Source organism: Musca vetustissima, unplaced genomic scaffold, assembly GCF_032173495.1.
Source record: "Musca vetustissima isolate MV318-11 ecotype Yass unplaced genomic scaffold, APGP_CSIRO_Mvet_v1 utg50796, whole genome shotgun sequence".
Taxonomy (NCBI): Eukaryota; Metazoa; Arthropoda; class Insecta; order Diptera; family Muscidae; genus Musca; species Musca vetustissima.
Genome location: NW_026886186.1, coordinates 57625 through 74349, shown reverse-complemented (window position 1 = coordinate 74349; position 16725 = coordinate 57625). Strand labels below are relative to the sequence as shown.

The window sequence follows — 16725 nt, the reverse complement described above, 5'->3', positions numbered from 1 at the left end:
AGAAATTTTTTTAAGGACTCTTACAAGGCGTGGATTTTTAAATAATATTTTTTAAGGACCCTTACAAGGCGTAGATTTTTAAAGAATATTTTTTAAGGAACCTAACAAGGAGTGGTTTTTTAAAGGATTAAAGGACTATAATGAGGAGTGAAGAAGAAGCTGCCAATAGAAATTAAATTTTTATTGAATATTTTTTCAAGGACTTTGAGAAACTGTCGTCCTCCTTACTCGATTTAATTACAGTATAGATAACGACAACAAAATATGCATGTAAATACAATTTTGGGCGCATACAATTTTGTGAAAACATGGGCGGCTTAAATGCATTTTTTCCTCATAGTAAATTCAGCTACAGATGGATGCATGCATATTTGTATGCATGAGTGTTTGATTATGCGTATGTATAGACTTCTGTGTGGGTGTGTGTGTTTGTGTTGTGTGCATTATTGCATGTTGCAATTCTCTCCAGAACAAGGACAACGTCTGGGCGTATGCAAATTGCAGTAATCAAGACAGACAAACAAAGCGTAACAAAAACAGACACCATTAATGCCATGTGTACGCACACACACACACCGTACATACATATACAGAACGCCCCAACAACCTCACCCTATGCATACACACCAAATCAACAACAACAACAACAGCAAACATGACATCATTGACTGTTTGGAATAGCATCCAGCAGCTGCAGCAGCAGTTACAACATTAAGCGATTGGGTGGCATACCACTACTCCAGTCGAGTATTTTAACATTTTAGTGGTAAAATACCACCTATTCACATGTCATCAACGTCATCGTCAGCATCCGGAGAGTAGCATCGGAGAGGGCGGAGAGCAGGGGTTGGGCGGAAATAAAAGCTTATTCAGCACTCAAAGTGCAACAGTTCGTTGTTTTTAATGCGTACCCGACCGGATGAATTGGAAAATGAGTAAATACTGACGACGCACAGACTAGGTATTACTTGGCGAGTAAATATGTATGTACGTGTGTAAATACGTACATATGTAAGTAGAGCACTTAATGCAGTAATCTGCCAAGGTAAGTTAATAAATAGTTGGTTGGAGGGGGAAAAACTGGTGACATACTAAATTTTAATATGACTGAGAAAATAGATTAAATATGTTTTTCAATCAATAATAAAGGAGGCTAGGAAATGCGGTAATAAGAGCATAACAAGGACCTAGAATTGCGTGGATTTTATGAAGAATATTTTTCAAGGACCAGCACAAGGCGTGGATTTTATAAAGAATATCTTTTCAAGGACCATCTAACAAGGCGTGGATTTGTTAAAGAATATTTTTCAAGGACCATTCAACAAGGCGTGGATTTTTTAAAGAATAGGACCCTTACAAGGCGTGGATTTCTTAAAGAATAGTTTTCTAGGACCCTAGCAAGGCGTGGATTTCTTAAAGAATAATTTTCTAGGACCCTAGCAAGGCGTGGATTTTATAAAGAATATTTTTCAAGGACCATCCAACAAGGCGTGGATTTTATAAAGAATATTTTTTCAAGGACCATCCAGCAAGGCGTGGATTTTATAAAGAATATTTTTTCAAGGACCATCCAGCAAGGCGTGGATTTTATAAAGAATATTTTTTCAAGGACCATCCAGCAAGGCGTGGATTTTATAAAGAATATTTTTTCAAGGACCATCCAGCAAGGCGTGGATTTTACAAAGAATATTTTTTCAAGGACCATCCAGCAAGGCGTGGATTTTATAAAGAATATTTTTTCAAGGACCATCCAGCAAGGCGTGGATTTTATAAAGAATATTTTTTCAAGGACCATCCAGCAAGGCGTGGATTTTATAAAGAATATTTTTTCAAGGACCATCCAGCAAGGCGTGGATTTTATAAAGAATATTTTTTCAAGGACCATCCAGCAAGGCGTGGATTTTATAAAGAATATTTTTTCAAGGACCATCCAGCAAGGCGTGGATTTTAAAAGAATATTTTTTCAAGGACCATCCAGCAAGGCGTGGATTTTATAAAGAATATTTTTTCAAGGACCATCCAGCAAGGCGTGGATTTTATAAAGAATATTTTTTCAAGGACCATCCAGCAAGGCGTGGATTTTATAAAGAATATTTTTTCAAGGACCATCCAGCAAGGCGTGGATTTTATAAAGAATATTTTTTCAAGGACCATCCAGCAAGGCGTGGATTTTATAAAGAATATTTTTTCAAGGACCATCCAGCAAGGCGTGGATTTTATAAAGAATATTTTTTCAAGGACCATCCAGCAAGGCGTGGATTTTATAAAGAATATTTTTTCAAGGACCATCCAGCAAGGCGTGGATTTTATAAAGAATATTTTTTCAAGGACCATCCAGCAAGGCGTGGATTTTATAAAGAATATTTTTTCAAGGACCATCCAGCAAGGCGTGGATTTTATAAAGAATATTTTTTCAAGGACCATCCAGCAAGGCGTGGATTTTATAAAGAATATTTTTTCAAGGACCATCCAGCAAGGCGTGGATTTTATAAAGAATATTTTTTCAAGGACCATCCAGCAAGGCGTGGATTTTATAAAGAATATTTTTTCAAGGACCATCCAGCAAGGCGTGGATTTTATAAAGAATATTTTTTCAAGGACCATCCAGCAAGGCGTGGATTTTATAAAGAATATTTTTTCAAGGACCATCCAGCAAGGCGTGGATTTTATAAAGAATATTTTTTCAAGGACCATCCAGCAAGGCGTGGATTTTATAAAGAATATTTTTTCAAGGACCATCCAGCAAGGCGTGGATTTTATAAAGAATATTTTTTCAAGGACCATCCAGCAAGGCGTGGATTTTATAAAGAATATTTTTTCAAGGACCATCCAGCAAGGCGTGGATTTTATAAAGAATATTTTTTCAAGGACCATCCAGCAAGGCGTGGATTTTATAAAGAATATTTTTTCAAGGACCATCCAGCAAGGCGTGGATTTTATAAAGAATATTTTTTCAAGGACCATCCAGCAAGGCGTGGATTTTATAAAGAATATTTTTTCAAGGACCATCCAGCAAGGCGTGGATTTTATAAAGAATATTTTTTCAAGGACCATCCAGCAAGGCGTGGATTTTATAAAGAATATTTTTTCAAGGACCATCCAGCAAGGCGTGGATTTTATAAAGAATATTTTTTCAAGGACCATCCAGCAAGGCGTGGATTTTATAAAGAATATTTTTTCAAGGACCATCCAGCAAGGCGTGGATTTTATAAAGAATATTTTTTCAAGGACCATCCAGCAAGGCGTGGATTTTATAAAGAATATTTTTTCAAGGACCATCCAGCAAGGCGTGGATTTTATAAAGAATATTTTTTCAAGGACCATCCAGCAAGGCGTGGATTTTATAAAGAATATTTTTTCAAGGACCATCCAGCAAGGCGTGGATTTTATAAAGAATATTTTTTCAAGGACCATCCAGCAAGGCGTGGATTTTATAAAGAATATTTTTTCAAGGACCATCCAGCAAGGCGTGGATTTTATAAAGAATATTTTTTCAAGGACCATCCAGCAAGGCGTGGATTTTATAAAGAATATTTTTTCAAGGACCATCCAGCAAGGCGTGGATTTTATAAAGAATATTTTTTCAAGGACCATCCAGCAAGGCGTGGATTTTATAAAGAATATTTTTTCAAGGACCATCCAGCAAGGCGTGGATTTTATAAAGAATATTTTTTCAAGGACCATCCAGCAAGGCGTGGATTTTATAAAGAATATTTTTTCAAGGACCATCCAGCAAGGCGTGGATTTTATAAAGAATATTTTTTCAAGGACCATCCAGCAAGGCGTGGATTTTATAAAGAATATTTTTTCAAGGACCACAAAAAGAATATTTTGTCAAGGACTACAAGAGAAGCGTATGTTTTTAAGAGTATTTTTTCAAGGTGTTGGATTATCGCCTTATCGATTCGATTGCTATTCCTCATTAAAATTCCATTTAAATTTCACTTACCTATTCAGAACTATTATATGTCCCTTATCCACCTTTCCGTTGCGCATCAGCTTTATACCCTCTCTTAAGCAAAGTGTGGTCGCATAAGCATTAATATCATACAGCTCCTTTAAATCCGCATTTGAAGATTCTAAGCAACGAACCTTTTTAAAATAAATATTGATTTTCGAATATCCTCTCGTCCTTACCAACAATAAAATTCGCTTTCAATATTCCAGCATTGCATATCAAAATGCTGATGCCACCAAAATGTTCACCAATCCATTTGAAGACTTCGGCAATATTCTCCTCCTTAGCCATATCGCAACGATAGGAGTGGATTTGAGCGCCATCACTATGGACTTGTTTATTAAGATCCTGGGAGATATTCGAGAGATATGCAATAAGGTTTTAAGACATAACCGGATTTTCTTACATCGATTAGCTCGGAACGTCTAGCCAATCCAATGACCGTAATTCCTGCATTTGCCAATCTGAGGGCAATTTCTGCACCTATGCCCACAGAGGCTCCCGTAACAACAGCCACCTTGGATTTCCATAATTTTGAAGACATTATTTTCCGATCAGGATTTCTGTACTATTTGGTTTGAACTCTGTTTAATGACTGAATGAACTATATAATTAATGTTTGAGTTGCTGTAGATGTATTTGAATCGGTTGAATGAAGTCTGGTCGCATTGTGTGTGTGCTGTTGTCTAGGAGAATAAAAAAGCTATTTTGTAACCACTCAGATACAGTGGGGCATAAATATAAATTTATGACTACTGCTTTTAGGTCAATAGTCATTGATATTTTACAAGGACCTCTAAAAGGCGTGGATTTTTTAAATAATCTTTAAAGCCTACCAACAGCCTTTAAGGCGTGGACTTTTTAAATAATTTTTTTCAAGGACCTATACAAGGCGTGGATTTTTTAAATAATTTTTTTCAAGGACCTATACAAGGCGTGGATTTTTTAAATAATTTTTTTCAAGGACCTATAAAAGGCGTGGATTTTTAAATATTTGTTTCAAGGACCTATAAATGGCGTGGATTTTTTAAATATTTTTTTTTTCAAGGACCTATAAAAGTCGTAAAGTTTTTAAATAATTTTTTTCAAGGACCTATAAAAGGCATGGATTTTTAAATATTTTTTTCAATGACCTATAAAAGGCGTGGATTTTTAAATATTTGTTTCAAGGACCTATAAATGGCGTGGATTTTTTAAATATATTTTTTTTCAAGGACCTATAAAAGTCGTAAAGTTTTTAAATAATTTTTTTCAAGGACCTATAAAAGGCATGGATTTTTAAATATTTTTTTCAATGACCTATAAATGGCGCGGATTTTTTAAATAATTTTTTTTTTCAAGGACATATAAAAGTCGTAAATTTTTTAAATAATTTTTTTCAAGGACCTATAAATGGCATGGATTTTTAAATATTTTTTTCAAGGACCTATACATGGCGCGGATTTTTTAAATAATGTTTTTTTTCTAGGACCTATAAATGGCGTGGATTTTTTAAATAATTTTTTTTTTTCAAAAAGGCGTGGATTTTTAAATAATTTTTTCAAGGACCTATAAATGGCGTGGATTTTTTAAATAATTTTTTTCAAGCCCTACAGGCATGGATTTTTTAAATAATTTTTTGAAGCCCTACAGGCCTGGATTTTTAAATAATTTTTTTTTCAAAAAGGCGTGGATTTTTAAATAATTTTTTTTTTCAAAAAGACGTGGATTTTTAAAAAATTTTTCAAGGACCTATAAATGGCGTGGATTTTTTAAATAATTTTTTTTCAAGGACCTATAAGAGGCGTGAGGTTTTTAAATAAATTTTTCAAGGACCTATAAAAGGCGTGGCTTTTTTAAATAGCCGAATTAATCTTGCAGGAATGCCAAACGCAGACATGGCTTTAAACACCTCTGAACGGATAGGGCTGTCGAATGCGGCTTTATAGTCGACGAATTGGTGGAATGTGTCGAAGTGTTTTTCGTGGGTTTTTTGGATTTGGCGCAGAGTGGAATTGCCAGGTCTAAAACTACATTGGTATGGCCCAATAATGTCATTGACCATTGGCTTCAGTCGTTCACACAGCACGCTAGATAGCACTTTATATGCGATGGTAAGGAGACTTATTCCTCTATAATTGGCACATATCGTCTTGTCTCCTATTTTGTGCACGGGACACAGGATGCTGAGGTTCCAATCATTGGGCATACATTCTTCTATCCAAATAGTACTAATTAGCTGGTGCATGCTCCTGACCAGCATCTGACCACCAGTCTTGAATAGTTCGGCTGGTAGCTCATCGGTTCCTGCTGCTTTATTGTTCTTCAGTCGATTAATTGCTATTCTGACCTCATCTTGGCTAGGTGACCTGACCTCATATTGGCTAGGTGACCTGACCTCATCTTGGCTAGGTATATATTCTATGCGGTCGTCTCTTATTGATTCTGGGGTATCTTCTTCATCGCCACTACTTGATACCAGAAGCTTTTCAAAATTCTCCTTCCAGATCCTCAGCACGCTGTCTGTATCTGTCACCAGGTTTCCTCCTTTATCTCTACAGGAGGATATGCCTGCACCAAAGCCTTCGGTTTGGTGTTTTACCCGTTGGTAGAATTTCCGGACTTCATTCTGACTCCTGTACACATTTTTCTTGTTCTTTCTTCTTTTATCTGAAAATACGTTTCTTCTCTCTACTTTTCTCCCGATAATTTTCCATCGCATTACGTGTTGCTACTGTCTGTAGGGTTACCCTATACGCTGCGTTTTTCACATCGGTAGCATTACGACACTCCTGATCGTACAATGCGTATCTTGGTGGTGGTTTTTGGTACCCAAGTGTTGCTTTTGCTGCAGTTTGTAGGGAGTGGGCAATTCTTTGCCATTGTTCTTCTATACTATTGTCGGGACAAGAAGTGCTTTCGTCAAGTAGGTGGGTATGTTGAGGGGTGTCGTCATCTGCTACCTGTTATGTTTGTAGCTTTTCGACGTCGAGTTTCCGTATTACATTAGATCGCACCTTTGCTACTACATTAAGACGGCTACGTACCTTGGCTGCCACAAAGTAATGGTCCGAATCCATATTCGCTCCTCGAATCGATCAAACGTCTAAAACACTGGACGAATGTCTTCCGTCTATCACAACATGATCGATTTGATTTCTCGTTGCTTGATCAGGAGAAATCCAGGTGGCCTTGTGTATATCGAGATGCTAGAATCTGGTGCTGCTAACTATCATGTTGTTTGCTGCCGCGAAGTGAATCAATTTCATGCCGTTGTCGGATGTTTCTTCATGGAGGCTGAATTTTCCGACTGGGGCCAAAGATATTTTCCCTTCCGATTTTTGCATTAAAATCTCCTAGAAGAATTTTAATGTCATGGCCAGGGCAGCGGTCATATGCAGCTTCTAGGCGCTCGTAAAAAATATCTTTGGTCTGTTCATCTTTGTCTTCCGTCGAAGCATGGGCGCAAATAAGACTAATGTAGAAAAACTTCGCTTTTATACGAATTATTATAGCAATGCGCTCATCTACTGGAGTGAATCTGGTCTTCGGTCGGAGCATGGGCGCAAATGCGATTGATGTAGAAGAACTTCGCTTTTATGCGGATTATAGCAATTCGCTCATGTACTGTAGTGAATCTGGAGACGAGGTCTTTTATTATCCTATTAATCATAAATCCGCAGCCAAATTCATGTCTCGTTTCATGGCAGCTATAATACAGGGCGTAATCATCTGATTTACTTACGTACTTCTTGAGTACATCCGCCAATGCGAAAACTGTGCCTGTTCTGTAAAAGTGCAGATTCGCAGATCGTGGTCCTTTAAACGTTTGCGGGGGTCGTCAACATTGGGGGGGGGGGGGTTTGGTTTTCTGTTTCGTTGCTTTTTCATAGTAGGAGGGGCTTTCCGAGTGTGGTCAACTAACCCGACGCCTGAACCCACTTTTATTTATAGTTCTTATGGGCGAACTCGCGGCACTTTTCAGCTTACTATTTAAACGGATGATGTGAATAGCTAACCCAAGTGACACCGCGGGTAGGTCAGTGTCCACAATTGAGATTAAAGAGGGTCCAAGATAAGCCTGGACTTCGCCATGTTAAAACCAATCAGAGCCTTTGCTTGATATCTATCATCTCCTTCGTAACCTGTCATATATTTTTAGACAATATATTATAAAGACATAGAAGCCTTGGGTTTGCCCACTGTTCTTGTTCTGATTGCCATAAGAATTCTCTGCACTGTCACACACACAATTACACGCACACACAATTTATTTCTCACGTATCACTTGTTGCAGTTGTAAGGTTTCCTTTCTGCCTCCTCCACCTCCCAACCTCTCTACCGATATATTCAATGATCTGCGACCACTGTCTATGCCATTGAGTAACTATGTTCGCTTCAGTTCATTTGAGTTCAGTCCACTTGGTTTACTGATCTCTTTATCCACCAGACCAGATTTGTCGATGTCTGTCTGTGTGTGTGTGTGCGAGTATGTGTCCGTGACACTGAGTACTTCAATCCACTCACTAATCGCTTTTAATTAATTGAAAATTTCCATAATCATAGAGATGCACACAAATACAATTGCAACAAACAAATTATTTTGTGATTTTTCTATTGAACGTTTATTTGTGTGTGTGCTTGTATGTGAAGGAGGGTTTTTCCCCTTTTCCTCTAATATTTCCACAGAGTAAATAATTGATTTGCGTGAATTTGCATAGACGTATATATGTACATACTTTCAATAGAATTTTAAAGTGGGTGATATGCAAAGTGACTTAACTCGTAAATGTTTCAAAAATATTTTCCCAAGGACCAATACAAGGCTTGCATTTTTTTCAAGGACCAATACAAGTCATAGATTTAAAAAAAAAACATTTTTAAGGAATATTTTTTCAAGGACCTATACTAGGCTCAAATTTTGTGATTTGTCCCATTTTCCCTTTAACCCAAATTTACTAATATATATGCCTGCGTGTGTTTGTGTTTTATTTTTAATTTCCATTTGGTTTTAGTTTGAAATAAATCGCAATTGATTTTTATTAGTTTCCAATTAAATCTCATTTTTCCACAACTACGATAATAAATTGCTGGCGGTTTTGTATGGTGGCTTTGTTGCTGTTGGTATTCGCTGATTGATTAAATATCATCGGCATTATCAGCTGCAGAAGAAGAGCAAGAGCATTATCGACAGCATCATCATCATCATCATTTGCCATTATATTCCACACATATCCTAAATTCTATTTACGAGTATAAATGTGTGTCTGTATGTGTGTCCATTTCCCACTAAATGCATTTTAGGCTTTATTAACTAATCCACAGACGGCTTAAGGGAACCCCCCTCATTCTCGATTTTTTATTTTTAAGATTTTAAATGGGCTGGTAAATGAATACCAATGCTTGTTAAGGTTTGTAACTTGGCACATATGTATTTGAAGATTTAAAAAGGAAGAAAAATAATTTACCAAAATTTGTTGTTGTTGTTGTTTTGTTGTTGTTTTTTGGGTTCAAAGAAAAGTCCATATTTTCGATGGCGGGCATGATAACTCCTCACTGGAACATCGGAATCCGAAAATTCCAACTGTTTTAGAAAGAGGACATGTCCGGCTCTCGTATGAACTAGGATTATTGACTTCGCACAACAATTAACAAAATGGCGGAACTTTGAAAAAATTTTTATGGAAAATCGCCTATTTTTTACCACAAACTAGGTTAAAAAATAAGGAAGATCTTCACCGATTAGCTTTATCCTAGTTCATACGAGAGCTACACACTCCCAGAGAAACGTGTCAAAATTTGAAACCGATTGGATTATTAGTTTTTGAGTTATCGTGCCCGCCATTCGTTTTGAGAAAAACGCGTTTAAAGTTTGAGAAGCCCTTTAGCCGTCACTTGATGCTAACACAATAAATCGGCTATATCTTTAAGAGTTCTTGAGATTTTCACTTGAAATTTTGTAGAGACATTCTAGAATTAGAGTAGATTCGAATTAAATCAAAAAAATTTTTGACACCGAAAATGGGGGGGGGTCCCCTTAATTTGCATTCCCAAACAATGGTATCCTCTATATTGTGTCGAAAAATGATTTAGTCAATAATTTTATGGAATCAAATTATTTACCGAATTAGGGGTTTAATAAACTGTGAAAAATTCATTTCAAAGTAAATTTTTTTAAAGACCAATAATACAGGATTTTTTAAAGAATATTTTTTCAAGGAGCTGCATATAGAGGTATCACTATGAAGAGCTTCCTGCAAAGCCTACTGTAGGAGGCCGCCGTTTATAAAAGGTTCACTTCAGCTCACACACATTGAGTCTCCCTCGTCAACTCATCTATAAAATAACCCTCGCCTTTAGAAGAGAGCCTTATTCTACAGAAACTACTTCAAACCGTTGACAAGAAGCCTTTCTTCATCTAGCTTACATAGAAAAATTCCTTAAGCACGTCTATAAAAGGGCTACCTATACATACCTATATCCCTTTCTGCTTGCCTATAGAAAGCTCCCTTCTCTCCCTATTGACCTATAGAAGACCCTGTGCTTCAGTTCGCTTATAAGAAGAATTCCTTAAGCTCATCTATAAAAGGGATACCTAGCATATCCCTTCAGCTTGCATATAGAAAGCTCCCTTGTCTCCCTATTAATCTATAGAAGACTCTCTGATTCAGCTTCCCTTTAGAAGACTCCCTTTATCTAGTCTATAAAAAGACTACCTGCAGGTAATCCCATATCCATATCCCTTTAGTTATAAGTCTCCCTTCCCTCCCTATTCGGGATACCTTCAGATCATCTATATCATATCCCCTTAGCTCGCCTATAGAAGGTTCTCTTCTTCAGCGCGACTAATGAAGTCTCCCTTCTCCAGTTCGCCTATGGAAGGCTCCTTCTTCAACTCGCCTATAGAAGGCTCCCTTCTTTAGCTCGCCTATAGAAAATTTCCTGCTTTAGCTCGTCTATAGAAGATTCCATGCTTCAGCTCGCATATAGAAGGCTCCCAGCTTCAGATCGCTTATAGAAGACTCCCTGCTTCAGCTCGCGTAAAGAAGGTTCCCCGCTTCAGCTCGCCTATAGAAGGTTCCCTGCTTCAGCTCGCCTACAGAAGGCTCCCTGTTTCAGCTCGCCTATAGAAGGCTCCCTGCTTCAGCTCGCCTATAGAAGGCTCCCTTCTTCAGCTAACCTACAGAACGCTCCCTTCTTCAGTTCGGCTATAAAACGCTCCATGTTTCAGCTCGCCTATAGAATTCTCTCTTCTTCAGCTCGCTTATAGAAGATTTCCTGCTTCAGCTCGCCTATAGAAGACCCCTGCTTCAGCTGGCCTATAGAATACCCCTGCTTCAGCTTGCCTATAGAAGACACCGTGCTTCAGATCGCTTATAGAAGATTCCCTGCTTCAGATCACTTATAGAAGACTCTCTTCTGCAGCTCGCCTGTAGAAGGCTCCCTTCTTAAGCTCACGTATAGAAAACTCCCTTCATCGTGTCATTTAGAATGAAGGGAACATTCTCGCCTAAATATGGCTCCCTGTCAGCAATCCAATAGAAGGCCCCTTTAAGTTCGTCTATAAAAGGCTCCCAACAGCATGAATATAGAAGACTCCCTTCAGCTCGTCTATAGAAGACACCCTTATGTTTGTCTTTAGAAAGTTCGCTTCAGACTCCCGTCAATGAAAGACTCCCTTCATCGTCTATAGACGACTTCATTCATTTCTTCTAAAGAAGAATCCATTCAGCTATAAAATACACTTTTCACTTCCCCTATCTTCCACAGGAGGGTTTCTACCGATCTTTCAGAGAATCTCCCTGCTTCAGCTCAACTTCTCACAGCACTTCTCGGAAGACTTTTTTCAGCTCAGTTATAAATACAACCATTAGCTCTTGTATAGGGACTCAATGTCTGCCTATGGGACTCCCTCCGGTTTTCTGTATAATCCTACGTTAGCTCGTCTGTGGATAATCACTTCTGCTGGTCCAGTGATACTCCTTTTATTTCGTCTATATAGATTCATTTAGCTCGTGTACGGAAGAACATTTTCAGTTTTTTATTGAGCCTTAATTTAGCTCGCCTATATAGCCTGAATTCAGCTCATAGATAAAGGCTCTCATCAGTTTGCCCAAAATCTCCCTTCAGGTTGGTTTGTCTGTCTATATCCGTAAAAAATCTATCTTAACCTCTATGCCAATTTGATGACTCTATTAGCAGTGTTTTTATTTCCACATTCATAGTTGCCATCGTATGGCCATCAGGACCAATCAACTTCGAAACATAAAAAAGAGAATACATAAGTATACAGTGAGTGTAATAAGTATTTTGCCTCAATAAAATTTTTACAAAATTCTAATATATACGCTTAAAGCCAGCATACTAAAGATGTAAAATGAATTATGTATGATGGGATATGTTTGTGGACATATTTAGATCCTATTTCTGCAAGAATCACTGCGAAAGACCTATTGGTCTCGAAGATATCGGCAAAAATCTATACCAACCCAAAAATGTATCACAAAAAAGTATTTTGCTTTTTATTATCATTTTTGAAAAAATCATTGTATCATACACGCTTTGTCTTTTTATAGTTACCATTGCGGGTAAAGCGATTAGGCGACGATTCCAATAAACCACGGCATTTTTTCGCGAATATTTTCTCACATTTACGTTCAATACATTCTCCAGCAAATTTTTCATTTAATATATGGTAATTTCTCGTCCTAATCTCAAAATGAGAGTATTAGATATGGTCGTCGCGGCTTCAGAACATCCCAACTAACTTTAGAATAATAAAAAGGAGGTTTTGCAAAATATATCGCGAGGACAGGACCTTAAAAACTATTAAAACCAAAATCCGACAAACAAATTATTAAAAAAAAATATCGCGAAACCCCATTTTTCTTTATGGTTCATTAATATTGATCTAGGAACCAATATATGCGATGAAAATAGTAATAAGGTGGTCAGATTCAAAGAAATGAACAGTTCTAAAACAACAGAAACTACAAGCATTACATGTAGTTGGGAGAAAACATCATTCTTCGTCAAATAGTATTGCGTTTTAAAAAACTGTGGTAGCTGGTGACGAATACGCAGTCAATATTTTACATCAGTTTAACACCATCAGTTGCGAATAAAATGCATCAGTGAATAAACTGGTCGATCTATTTATTTTCGAAATTTGCTGTATTTCTATTGCCACAAAACCGTTCATATCATAGAATCTGACCTTCTTATTGCTATTTTCATCGCATATATTGGTTCCTAGATCAATATTAATGGACCATAAAGTTTTCAAAGTCTGAAAAATGGGATTTCGCGATATTTTTTTTAATAATTTGTTTATCGGATTTTGGTTTTAATAGTTTTTAGGGCCCTGTCCTCGCGATATATTTTGCAAAACCTCTTTTTATTATTCTAAAGTTATTTGGGATGTTTTGCAGCCGCGACGACCATATCTAATACTCTCATTTTGAGATTAGGACGAGAAATTACCATATATTAAATGAAAAATTTGCTGGAGAATGTATTGAACGTAAATTATGAGAAAATATTCGCGAAAAAATGCCGTGGTTTATTGGAATCGTCGCCTAATCGCTTTTAGTATGTGGTTACCCGCAATGGTAACTATAAAAAGATAAAGCGTGTATTATACAATGATTTTTTCAAAAATGATAATAAAAAGCAAAATACTTTTTTGTGATAATCATTTTTAGGATGGTATAGATTTTGGCCGATATCTTCGAGACCAATAGGTCTTTCGCAGTGATTCTTGCAGAAATAAGATCTAAATATGTCCACAAACATATCCCATCATACATAATTCATTTTACATCTTTAGTATGCTGGCTTTAAGCGTATATATTAGAATTTTGTAAAATTTTTATTGAGGCAAAATACTTATTACACTCACTGTAAGTATCTTGGATGACATGTCTAATGCAAAACACACTCGTAAAACATTTGTCTGAGACTCAAAAGATGAGTTGATATTTTGACAACAACAACAACAATGACAACACAAAAGACCAGCAAAAATAAACGGCTGTCACAAAAAGCTTAGTAAACTTTTATTGTTGTGAATAATCATTCATAAAAGACACACAAAAAATAACAACAAAATACCAAAGGGAATGTGACGGTAAGGATAAAAGGAAAACAAAAAAATATGCATGCATATTCCGGCTGTCATGCAGACGGACAGACATACAGACACAATAACAACAACTGTTTGATAAACTTTTCTTGAAGAGAATTGGACAAAAAACAACAAAAAATGTGAAATGAAGAATGATGGGTCATGACATGGAATCACCATCATCATAATCATCATTGCCTTCTTCCCTCCCCCCAGACATTGTTAGCCGGCTGCGCCGGATGATGTTCAGGAAACATCAGGGCATAACAAATTATGCTCATTTTGCATAAAAACAACAGCAACAACATTTCATTTAAATTCCCTTGTCCATTTGCCATTTCAATTAAATGTCTTAATTTGACTTGGAACTGATGATACGAATCAGCTTGGAGGGCAGGCAGTAGGACAGCGCGACAGGCAATGATGAGCTTAAATTGAATGAAAACGAAGACCGAGAAGAAGAAGAAGCAGAAGATTCAATGTTACTGATAACTTTGAGAAGCTTAACTAGCATGACATTTACAATTGAGATGACCCAACCAACACACAGACGGACAGACAAACAAACGGATGTCCAAACGACCTACCGACCCCAACGACCCATCCTCTGTCCGGAGCATGCCAAACATTGTCATCGGCATCAAAAAGAAGACAATCGCACCAAAAAAAGGATATTCAAGTGTTTGTTGTGTGCTAAACGTTTGACTCGTTGTTTATCCTCAATTTGGTCGTATAACTATTGTGTGTGTATGTATTTGAGGGTTTGCATGTGTAACTGTGTACGAGTGGTCCGTGTGTATGTTTAACTTGTTGTACCCAAATGCCAAATACAAAAAATCAAGATATTAAAAGTATTTTTCTGGTTTCTAACAACCTCCTCTCCCACCCTTCTTCGGTATGTGTGTGAGTGTGTGGACCAAAGGAAATGAAAGTAAAAGTAAACAAAGAAATAAAAATAATAGAAAAATTCCATAGTCATCATTCAAATAATACCCACAATAACTAAAACCCTTATAAGAAAATATGTTGACTCATTCCATTTATTGATATAATCTTACAATATTTCAACAGGAGGAGGGTGGGAGTTATGACGATTAGCATTAAAATTGATTGTTATTCGGAATCAGAATTCATTTATTCAAATTAATTTGGAGATTCTCAACAGAAGGGGAAAGGCTTTTCATAGATAGATATCCGAGTTGAAGAGAGCCTTCTATAGCCGAGATAAAGAAGGGAGCCTTCTATAGGCGAGCTGAAGCTGGGAGGCTTCCATAGGCGAGCTGAAGCAGAGAGCCTTCTATAGGCGAGCTGAAGCAGGGAGCCTTCTATAGGCGAGCTGAAGCAGGGAGCCTTCTATAGGCGAGCTGAAGCAGGGAGCCTTCTATAGGCGAGCTGAAGCAGGGAGCCTTCTATAGGCGAGCTGAAGCAGGGAGCCTTCTATAGGCGAGCTGAAGCAGGGAGCCTTCTATAGGCGAGCTGAAGCAGGGAGCCTTCTATAGGCGAGCTGAAGCAGGGAGCCTTCTATAGGCGAGCTGAAGCAGGGAGCCTTCTATAGGCGAGCTGAAGCAGGGAGCCTTCTATAGGCGAGCTGAAGCAGGGAGCCTTCTATAGGCGAGTTGAAGCAGGGAGCCTTCTTTAGGCGAGCTGAAGCAGGGAGCCTTCTATAGGCGAGCTGAAGCAGGGAGCCTTCTATAGGCGAGCTGAAGCAGGGAGCCTTCTATAGGCGAGCTGAAGCAGGGAGCCTTCTTTAGGCGAGCTGAAGCAGGGAGCCTTCTATAGGCGAGCTGAAGCAGGGAGCCTTCTATAGGCGAGCTGAAGGAATATTTTTAAAGGCGCGCTGAAGGGAGCCTTCCATAGGCGAACTGCAAGCAGCCTTCTATAGGCGAGCTAAAGAAGAGAGCCTTCTATATGCGAGCTGAAGAAGGAAGCCTTCTATGAGGGAGCCAAAAACGAGCCTTATGCAGGCGAGCTGAAGCAGGGAGCTTTCTATAGGAGATCTGAAGCAGGGAGCATTCTATAGGCGAGCTGAAGCAGGGAGCCATCTTTAGGCGACCTGAAGCGGGGTGCCTTCCATAGGCGAGCTGAAGCAGGGGGCCTTCTTTAGGCGAGCTGAAGCAGGGAGCCTTCTTTAGGCGAGCTGAAGAAGAGAATCTTCTATAGACGAGCTGAGGAAAATAATCTTCTATAGGCGAGCTGAAGAAGATAATCTTCTATAGGTGAGCTGAAGAAGAGAGCCTTCTGTAGGGGAGCTCTATCAGGGAGCCTTCCATAAGCGAGCTGAAGTAGGGAGCCTTCTATAGGCGAGCTGAAGGAGGGCACATAAGGGTCTCTATAAATAGGCTGAAGTGGGCTTTTGTAGACAATCTAAAGGGGGAATTTTCTACACGATCTGAATGAAGTCTACATAGCCATGCGAAAGATAGACTTTATACCCTTGAAAATATATTCTTTAAAAAATCCACGCCTCTGTTAGGCCTTGAAAAAATATTCTTTAAGAAATCCACTCCTCTGTTAGGCCTTGAAAAAATATTCTTTAAGAAATCCACGCCTAAGATAGGCCTTGAAAAAGTATTCTTTAAGAAATCCACGCCTAAGATAGACCTTGAAAAAGTATTCTTTAAGATATCCACGCCTAAGATAGGCCTTGAAAAAGTATTCTTTA

The 16725-nt window shown here is 37.9% G+C and overlaps 1 protein-coding gene across 1 annotated transcript; it reads right to left on the bottom strand.

The window, feature by feature from the left end:
• Window positions 1-3949: 3949 nt before the first annotated feature.
• On the bottom strand, window positions 3950-4502 carry LOC133333659 (farnesol dehydrogenase-like; the record flags this gene model as incomplete). Its single annotated transcript, XM_061541949.1, has 3 exons — window positions 4365-4502; window positions 4138-4306; window positions 3950-4079 (listed from the first exon to the last, which is right to left on the bottom strand). Coding segments are annotated over exons 1-3 (437 nt in total), but the record flags the coding sequence as incomplete, so codon positions are not given.
• Between the last annotated feature and the right edge of the window lie 12223 nt (window positions 4503-16725).